Source organism: Larimichthys crocea, chromosome XII, assembly GCF_000972845.2.
Source record: "Larimichthys crocea isolate SSNF chromosome XII, L_crocea_2.0, whole genome shotgun sequence".
NCBI lineage: Eukaryota > Metazoa > Chordata > Actinopteri > Sciaenidae > Larimichthys > Larimichthys crocea.
In genome coordinates, this window is record NC_040022.1 from 10609544 (window position 1) to 10619327 (window position 9784).

Below are 9784 nucleotides of genomic sequence, written 5' to 3' on the forward strand. Positions count from 1 at the left end.
CGCTCGCTTTGCCTCTCTCTCTCAGTCACACACACACACACACACACACACACACACAGACACAATAGCTGCTATACACTTATAAGCAAGGAGAGCTTGCGGAACCTCTCCGCGGCCAATCAGACCCACCGACATCCACGTCTGTCTGCGAGCTCCACGCCATCTCCGCCCCGCAGCAGCAGTGCGTCCGTCGCGCAGCGGAGGGTTCTGGAGAGCGGTACCTGGCAGAGGCAGGGCCGGTCCGTACAGCTCAACACAGAGGCACAACGAAGCCAAGTTGCCGACTTTAGCGGGGGAAAACGTCCTGTCTGTTACCGTGCATCATAAGTCCGTTTCAATCGCTGTAACGGTCCGCGAGGCGTGACGACTCCTCAGTTACAAAAACGGTGTTTCGTCTGTTGGCAACCTCACGGCCTCCCATCTCCGGACTCCATCTTTGACTAGTTGACATTCAGCTCTCGCCGAGACAAATTCCTTATTTGCATGCCAGACTACTATTGGTCCATGTCTGCGCTCGGCTCGGCCCTTATTGGTGGAAATTTTATCTCATCACCTTCGGGATTGGCCATATACCAAGTGAACGTCATTGTATAGTTTAATTTTAACAATGAACACATTTTTTCTTCCATTCACAAATTTCACATTACCCGCCTTTGGGGATACTTGGTGCTCTCGTGCTTCAAAGAAACGAACAAAGTGTGAGCTGCAGCAGGAACAGGACTGTCCACACGTCCACCCTGAAGACCACCGTGCTTTGAGCCAGTAGGCCTCCACGTGGATACAGTCCAACTCCACACCGTGCAGTGTAGGACTGGACTAAATCACTTTTAGAATGCAGGAGTTGCATGAGGAGAATGTCACAAGTTCGCCTGACATGGAGACTTAAAGCGTCAGCGCGCTGTTGGAGAAGGTGTTCCCCGTCGCTGCAGCAGTGTTGCGCCGCTGTAGTGCGCGTAGAGAACGGTCAGGGTGGGAAAAGGTTAAAGGCGACAGGACTCACTTGTGCTTGGAGGAGGGCAGCAGCCTGTGAAATCTGGCATTCCTGACCAATGAAGCTGAAATAATTGCATTGTCCGGCGGAAAAGACCCGCCTCTACAGCAGCCACCCCTCTCTTCCTGTCCCCTCAGGGACCAACGGTATGATGCTGTGCGTCTGTGTCGGAAAAGAGAGAGAGACAGAGATGATTCCTCATGTTCTAACAATAGATCAATAACAATAATAATAATAATAAAAACTATAACGCCATTGCTTGTAAATGGAGCCCATAGCACGTGGCTCTATTTGTGTGGCGTTCTCAAAGGTAAAGCATGCACATGAAAACCACTTCATATGTGCAGAGTGGAGACCACTGACATACATCAAACATTCATTTTCCCATTCATGTAAACAAAGCCTGCTGGATCTGAGTTAAGGAAAAAAGGCTTCCACCGCACCTCTCAGCCCCTCCTCCCCACTTCTGTGCCCATTCCCCAGCTCAGTCAATGCAGTACTTTTTTTGTCAAGTAGCTGAACCCTAACTCACACAGGCTGTTCAATACTCACTCTTTTCATGTCGAATGAATAATAAATCTGTTTATTGTTCAGACTACACACACTGCTGCTCCACTCGCTTTACTTTGCCCCGAGTTTTGAGAAGAAACCTGTACGCCTGACGTGCTTTAGATGATATGTAAGGAATGCGCGTTCACGCTCGCCTCTGCCAATGCGTGTGGTTATGCACGCGCGCGCGCTAGTGGCGAAGTACGTGGGGCAGCAGGAAGCACTATGCCCATATTTAGCCGTGACGGCTGACTGATCAGGTTGACATGCCCACAGGAGGATCTGAGAGAACTTTGCAGATGATGCACAATTGAAAGTAGGAAAACAAATCTTGATAGTTTTGTGATGGTTTTAATGACAGCTCATGAAGCAAAAAAAAAAAACATTTACATTTGTACAAAATATTGCAGATAATTCTATACAGTGTGTGTGGATTTTCATGTTTCTCCATTATATTTAATATTTTTAATTAATGTTTGTTATGTACTCATTGTAGATGTATTGCATTTGGCTGTGTTATGCATGGCCAAGGTCCAAACTTGTTTGTCAGCACAGACTGATTGATGCAGAGCAGAAGTAAACATGGGCATCAGTATTGTAACTGCTCACCTTTTACACATGTTACTGCAGAGCGACACGCTCTGTGTTCATTAGCCAGATTTTATTTCATTTTTAGACAGACAGCGATTTACAACAGTTATTATACGTGACTTATTGGCCACACAGAATATGATCTTTACACTTAACACATTGCAAAATAAAAATAACAGGAGGTTTTTGCCTCCTCACTGAGTGAGTGTGACCCTTCATATGAACTAGATAGAACACACACTTAGCATCCTATGTTCAGCATCATGGTTCTCCATGCGCATGCCTCTGTAGAACTGAAGCCAGTATTTTACAAAAAATAATTTATAGAGGAAGGACAGTGCCAGTCTAATGAGAGTTAGACCATTCTACACAAATACAGACTGATGCAACAAATGTACCTACTCGCAATAGATAGAACAAAAAGAACAACTGGAGGTCATGATGTGGTTTGCTAAAATGTTGTAGAGTGAGAAATTATAAGGAAAAGCAGAGAGACCAGATTTCAGCCAGAAATCAGAGGAAATTATGCTTTTTGAGACTCAACCAGAGCATTTTATTTTTATGTAATGAGGTGAAATAAGATGGAAACTCTGAAACCAAAATACTCACAATCTCACAAAAAATAATTGATTTATTTTAATTGATTGATTGGTTGATTTTTTTTTCATTTATTGTACAATTTTCTGGCAATTTAGCCAGAATACACACTGTACAGTTACAGAATCTGTGAATAAAGTTGTGTTTAATTTTCTTAGTTTGTGGTATTGCATCTCACAAATATGTAAAACCTATTAGATTATGATAGCTCCCTCCTTGCTCTGTTATTCCCCCAAGTGCCAGTTTTTAAGGAAAATGTGCGTCAAATGTGTGTGTCAAAATTTTAAAACCCTCTTCTCATAATTGGGTCTGTGTAGCCTTAATGCTATTGTCCTTCCATTCAAAGTGACTGTGCTGTCCTGCTGAGCATACAGAGGATTTTGAGGCCTTGAAAGAAGACAAACTGTCAGCTACCAATGTGTTCTTCTGTAAGCCAATCACAGTTGACAGACAGACAGTTTGTGCATGTCCTGCGACTGATGCAGGTCATGTGATCAGTCAGCAGCAGGACACACCTCAGGAAAACAATCATGTGCAGGACAACTTGTGCAAATCATCAATCATGTGCATCAGTCAATCATGTGCAGGATTGAACTTGTTATTTAAGATTACAATGTACATTTGTTTCAGTATGTCACAGCTAGGCATGTCACCTGGCACTGGGAGAAACAGGGTGGCCTAGATCAACCACACAATATCCCCCTGCTCCTGAAGTGTGTTTGAGCAAGACAGGATAGTAGATGATACATCATATATATTTGATTTACTTCATTTCAAACTTGTACTTTATGTCTTAAAATAAATCTTATTTCATACATTTTTCTGTTTTACTTAACTTCTTTTTTATAAAGAAAAATATTTGTAAAAAATCAGGAAACAAACATTTCTGCAATGAGCAGTGGTGAAAGAAGTATTTCAGTCATTCTTTACAGTAATTCAAAGTATAATTGCTCCACAAGTCATGCATTCAAATTATTATAAGGTAATTATTCAAAAGTATCAAGTATTATTATTACTATTATCTATACTGTTTTAATATATAACAATTAATCTTATTCCTTATAAATTCATTCAAACTTATAGTAGTGCATTTTCCAGTGTGAAGTATAATATTTTAATGAGTAACAAAAAAATGTATTATTATTATTATTATTATTATTATTATTGTTGTTGTTTTTTTTATGATTCTTCTCCTTCTTCTTATTGTTATTATTATTATTATTATTATTAGTAGTAGTAGTAGTAGTAGTAGTAGTAGTAGTAATGTTTTTTCAAATACGTTCTGAGGGATGATTGCTGCTTGGATTTCAATTCATAAACTATAGATGCTGCTGTGGTCCTGCATGACATCCACTACATTATTACTGTCATTATTGCTACCATATCTCCATTACAGTTTATAGTTAGTTAATTATTTACTGCTGCTGTGAATCTGTGTCTCTCTATCTCTATCACAGGTTCACAGGTACTGCTACTGTAATCATTTTATCATTCATTGTAATTGTACAATATGTTTGTGTTGATTTGTTCTGTACATGTGACATCCATTGCACGTCTGTCCGTCCTGGGAGAGGAATCTCTCCTCTGTGGCTCTTCCTGAGGTTTCTTCCACATTTTTTCCCTGTTAAAGGTTTTTTGTGGGCAAGTTTTTCCTCACTTGAACCGAGGGTCTAAGGACAGAGGGTGTCACTCAATGTACAGATTGTAAAGCCCTCAGAGGCAAATGTACTTGTACTTGTGACTTTGGGCTATACAAATACAATTGTATTTGATTTGAGTAGAAATAGTAGTTGTACTTGCAGTAATTTTGTAGAGGTGCCAGTACATATTTATTCATAGTAATAATGATAAGGAGCTATTTTACTAAACGTATGTAGTCCTTGTAAACATGTGTTCAAAGTTGGTACAGTCATCCTTCTGTCACAGAATTTTAGCATCTACAGTATGTCAGCTTTATATACAAGCTTGTTCCCATTCTTGTACCTGTCTTCTCCTTTAATAAATCTTTTAGTGGCACTGAAGCTGCTAGCTTTCACCTCCTCCCACCCCACTGCCACTTCAACCCCATCTGACCTGCGACCTCAGAGGTCAGCAGCGACAGAAAAGCCAGATGTCAGGATCTTGGAGTGGGTGCTTGGTGACTTGGATGAGCATTTGGCAACTTGAATAACTCTGGGCAGCATGGCGCCAGGCATAGAGGGGGTTGGTGGGGGGATGCAATTTTCAGTTTATATGAATCAGGAAGCACAAAAAAAAAGAAAAAAGAAAAAGGGACATGAAGGATACAGAAGGTGTACCCTACTCTCAGCCCCTTTTTTAGGCTCCAAGAAGAATTGTGTACACCATGTTGTCTATTTTACATGGAATTCAGACAATGCATCATGGAAAGATAAAAGGAAAGCTAAGTGAATGTAACCACCATCTGGCACCTTTAAATTAATTTAAGTATCTTCAAATGACAGTAAACCTGCAGTTTTGGGGGATTCTGCGTGTGTGGGACATAAGAGAAGTGTCCTGCTTTGCCTGACAATATTGGTTTCTTTAAACATAAGACTGATCTTTCTCTGACCTAAACAAAATATTTCTGATGTCATACCTGCAGAAGTTGGGTTGCCTTGGATTACATTTAGCTGAATTACACTTGGAAGTCTGTGTAAATGGTGCCATTTGTCCAGTTAAAGTATAAAAGTATAAAGAAGCAACGAAATATGGTAAACTACACTACATCAGACAGACATGATCTGATCATCATTTTAAATAGAAATTAACTTCTTTTACCAGTGCTAGCTAAATAAAATTGAACAGAACAACCATAACCTTAACCATAAACTCCCACAATTCATATATAGGTCCAATGTGCAGAGTTCTTCAGGCAGCCAGCACTGACCTAAGACCAGTTCAGAATGTAAAGCATTCATGCCCTACTCCTTCCTGGAGTAAAGTCATCGCTTCCTCTCACACCACATCCCTCGCTGGTTGAGTCAATATGAGCTCATCCTCTGTGACTCTTCACAGTCACAATCACAATCATAATCACAATCAAGAGCTTTATTGCCAAGTACGATTTTACATATACAAGGAATTTGTTTTGGTGTCATTGGTGCATGACAAACATTCTGTAAATATAAACTATTAAAAATATAACAATATAAATATATATATAGATACTCCACCACAGTTCAGTGACCATGTGTAAGCACATGTCTGAAGAGCTAGGGGAAAAAGAAAATAACAATGTTTCACAACATTTTATTTACTTTTACTTTACTTTTTAGTATTGATGGCAACTCTGATATTTCAAATATAAAATATAATATTGGATTTAATTTAAATATGATACCATGTAAATAATCCAGTGCCCCTTAAACCATGTGTCTCTTTCTTTTCTCTCTTTGTGGTTCCTTCTCAGTCTAATTGTTCTTGTTGTACAGTTATGCCCAGCAGAGGGGGCGGGGCTCGGCCTTTTGGCATTCCAGAGGGCGGAGCCTAATGTTGGAGTCCCGTGCTGCATTCAGTGATACTGGAAAAATAGGAACATTATCTTTGAGCTCAATTTCCATCTCCAGATAGTTTTCTCAACACAGTTTTAATAGTGGAAAAAGTATTCAAATCCTTTACTGAAGTAAAAGTACTAACACCACACCGTGAAAATACTCCACTACAAGTAAAAGTACTGAAATATAATAATTTTGATTGTACTAATTTTACTTATGTATAGTTCAAACTATACATAAGTAAAATTAGTATAATCAGTAAGTTGCATTTAATTAAAGTATGAAAAGTAAAAGTAGTCATTGTGTAGTAAATCGTTCATTTGTGTGCTGTAACTGCTGTAGATCCTCATTTTAAATATTGATATGCTGTTGTTGGGTTTAATCTATAGCAATGAATCATGGTCCATAAGATCATTATTTGTTTGTAGCGTTGCTGTCCCGTGAAAAACACGTATCTAAAAAGCTAAAAGCTAAAAGCTTTGTGATGATCTGGATAAGACATGGTGGGACATGAGGGATTTTAAAGAGTTTATTTAGCTAAAGAAGAACACATAAAGAAACATTTAATCTTTCAGTATTCACAAATATTCAACATCAACACATATGGAATTACGTAGTTCACTGGAGATATGAAATCTGAAAAGTAACTAAACTGTCAGACAAATGGAGTAAATGGACTAAAAAGTACAAGACATGCCTTTGAGATAAAGTGGAGTCTGAAGCTTCAAATGTTAGTACAGTACTTGAGTAAATATAGTGTACTTAGTTACTCATGGGTCAGACATATAAATGCATGCAGTCCAGAGACACACAGTAGAAGGAAACAGTGAGAAGATGAAGGCACTCAACAGTCCACACACAATACAACATTTTGTGATGTAACAATCATTCATTCCGCGCGCGCGTGCGTGTGTGTGGTGTTGTTTGGGGGGGGGGGATTCCGCACTTAATCTCGTGTTACTTGAATGCAACATTAACTCCGAAAACACATCAGTCCGCATGGTGTACATTCGAACTCAATTACTGACGTATAGAGATGTAACCATAGTAACATACCAAAATGGTCTCTCTCTCGACCACTGAGGGACTATATTTCCCGGCGGAGTGACAGGCTAAAGCAACGCCTGGAATTGATAGCTCTGCGTACTCAACTGTGTGTCACTGCCTGAAGGAAACATGTTATAGTTTGATCGCTAGGTTGGAATGGATTTGACCCGTTTGTGTTTGTGAGTGACAAACATGTAGGAACGCTCCTGTTGGCGCCGCAGTACACGCCAAGCAAAAGGGTTAAACCGGAAAGCTACTGGACCACACATGTTGGAAGGAGCTGAGACCTGACCAAAGCACTTTAGATCAACTCGAGCTTCATTTAGCCCGAGACAGGCCAAACTAATGGACTTGACGGGATTAATGCCGTAAATAAAACCATAAAAGGTCAAAAAATTATTCCTATACAGCTTCCACAGCGGGAGATTTTATTGTCAATATGTCCGACTGAATTATTTTGAACGAATTTTAAAACGCAAAAGAGCCTGGCTCAAATGATTTTGCCTAGAAAATTTTCTAATATTAAGCCGACCGTTTGAATCTCTGTGGACAAATAAATCAAAGAAAGCAGACTGTTTTTTCATTTTTGGATTCTTTTCTGACAATTATATTTCTGCCTTTATCCGATTTATTTTAATGGTTAACACTGTAAAATAAATATGTTTCTGTTCTTCTTTTGTTCAATGAAAGTCAAAGAATAATTGTTTTATAACAATAATTCTTGCTCGGCCTGAGATAATTTATTTCAGGCCTAGCAGGATGAAATAACGTTCAAATAGTGGTTTTTGATGACAGAAATGCTATTTATTCGTTTCATATTCATATTCTCTTATATGTTACTAGGTCCCACTCATTGTGATCAATCACACTATTCCTATTCCTATTCCTATATGTGTGTGTGTGTGTGTGTGTGTGTGTGTGTGTGTGTGTGTTTTACTGCTATATTTTTTAAATTAATATATAAGGGAAAAAAACACTTTTTATAGAAACAGCTACTTCTGCCTGAATTCCATGTAAACTACAGGATATTTATTATACAAGCACTACAAGAAAATAGTTTATTGGATTAAGAATTTGAAATAGAATGCAAAAGTTTGCCACAGATCCCCCAGTCTGTTTCTGTTTTGTTTTGCTCAAAAGTCCAACAATCACAATGTATATCTATATTTTACCTCTAATAATAGCAGTCAGTATTAAAATTAAAAAGTGCTTATTCCCTTTCAGAGTTCTTTTAGCAATAATTAAGATGGAGCTGAGTCTGGGGACTGCATTTTAATGTTACAACAATTTATGTTTTTATAATGTCTTCTTCATATAAAATCTGTCTGTGAAGTAACTGTAACTATAATGAAATAGAGTCATCAACAATGAAGTTATGTGCTGTTTTTCTTATATTGATGATATAATATTATATATATATGTAACAGAGAATATATGGATGTTAGGTAGTTGTCGAGAGGCCCTCAAAAATATTTGAATGAATTAAGTTGACTTTACATTTGACATACATTTTAGATTGTGTAAATTACATACAAGTAAAGACATGTCCATAATATAAAATTAGTCTTGAATTCTGTGTCATTTCATCAGTACTTCGATTTGTTCAGCTATCACACATGCATACCTCACTCTCTGTGGACCAAAAGGTCAGAGGTCTGTGGCTGAGGGAGAGCTCTGTTCAAACAATCCTGGAATTCCAGGTTGGAGGAGGAGAAGGAAAGCAGTGAAAGAGAGAGGACACTGGAACAACACAATGATGTGAGAGTGCTGATGGGTGATGGGTACAGATTGAGATTCACACGTGTGTGACTGTGCACTTATATGTGACCTTTAGGTCCAAAGGAACAGTACGTCATTTATAAAGTTGACGGTCCAAAAAGACTGATGTAATTTTGCTTATTCTTCTTACTAAAATTAAGAATAGGCAACATGCCAAAAATGTTCCTGTTAATTATTAAATAGTGCTCCAGAGATCCTCTTTCAAATCAGTCAGGAGTGAAGAAGATTCAAGAGAGCCTTTGTCTTCATCTCCAAGCAGATGGCAAGTCAAGCTTGTGTTCAATGATAATATAAAGGTACCAAATAGACCATATCAGACAATATAACAGTACCAAAATATGCAATAACAAACAACAAGAGTAGTGTAAGAGGGTGAAAATAAAATAACAGAAAAAAAATGAAATGTACAGATAGCAAGTGACTGTGTCTATAAGATATCAAACATTATGAAAGAAATTTTCATCCACTTGATACCATGATTCAGCTTCAGTGCTGCACACATATTACTTTTTACCTCTTAACATCATCGACAGGAATTATTATAAACGTGTATTTAATATATTTGCAAAGCAGTAAATTAACATTAATAAACCAAGATATCAAAAATGACAATTATTCTGGTGGTTACTATATCCTCACTATTTCATGACAAATGACAAATAGCTAATGTGATACAATCATCATAAGTGCAGGGGGAAATATTTTTTCCATATTTACATACATAAGCATAGTAACG

At 38.1% G+C, this 9784-nt stretch overlaps 1 protein-coding gene across 1 annotated transcript in view; it reads right to left on the reverse strand.

The window, feature by feature from the left end:
* marveld2b (MARVEL domain containing 2b) overlaps positions 1-1838 on the reverse strand; it is a 29734-nt gene extending 27896 nt beyond the window's left edge. The window contains exon 1 of the mRNA XM_019262878.2: positions 130-1838. Within this exon, the coding sequence (XP_019118423.2) occupies positions 130-163 (34 nt within the window). The 5' untranslated portion in view covers positions 164-1838. The remainder of the gene's footprint in view (positions 1-129) is intronic.
* Between the last annotated feature and the right edge of the window lie 7946 nt (positions 1839-9784).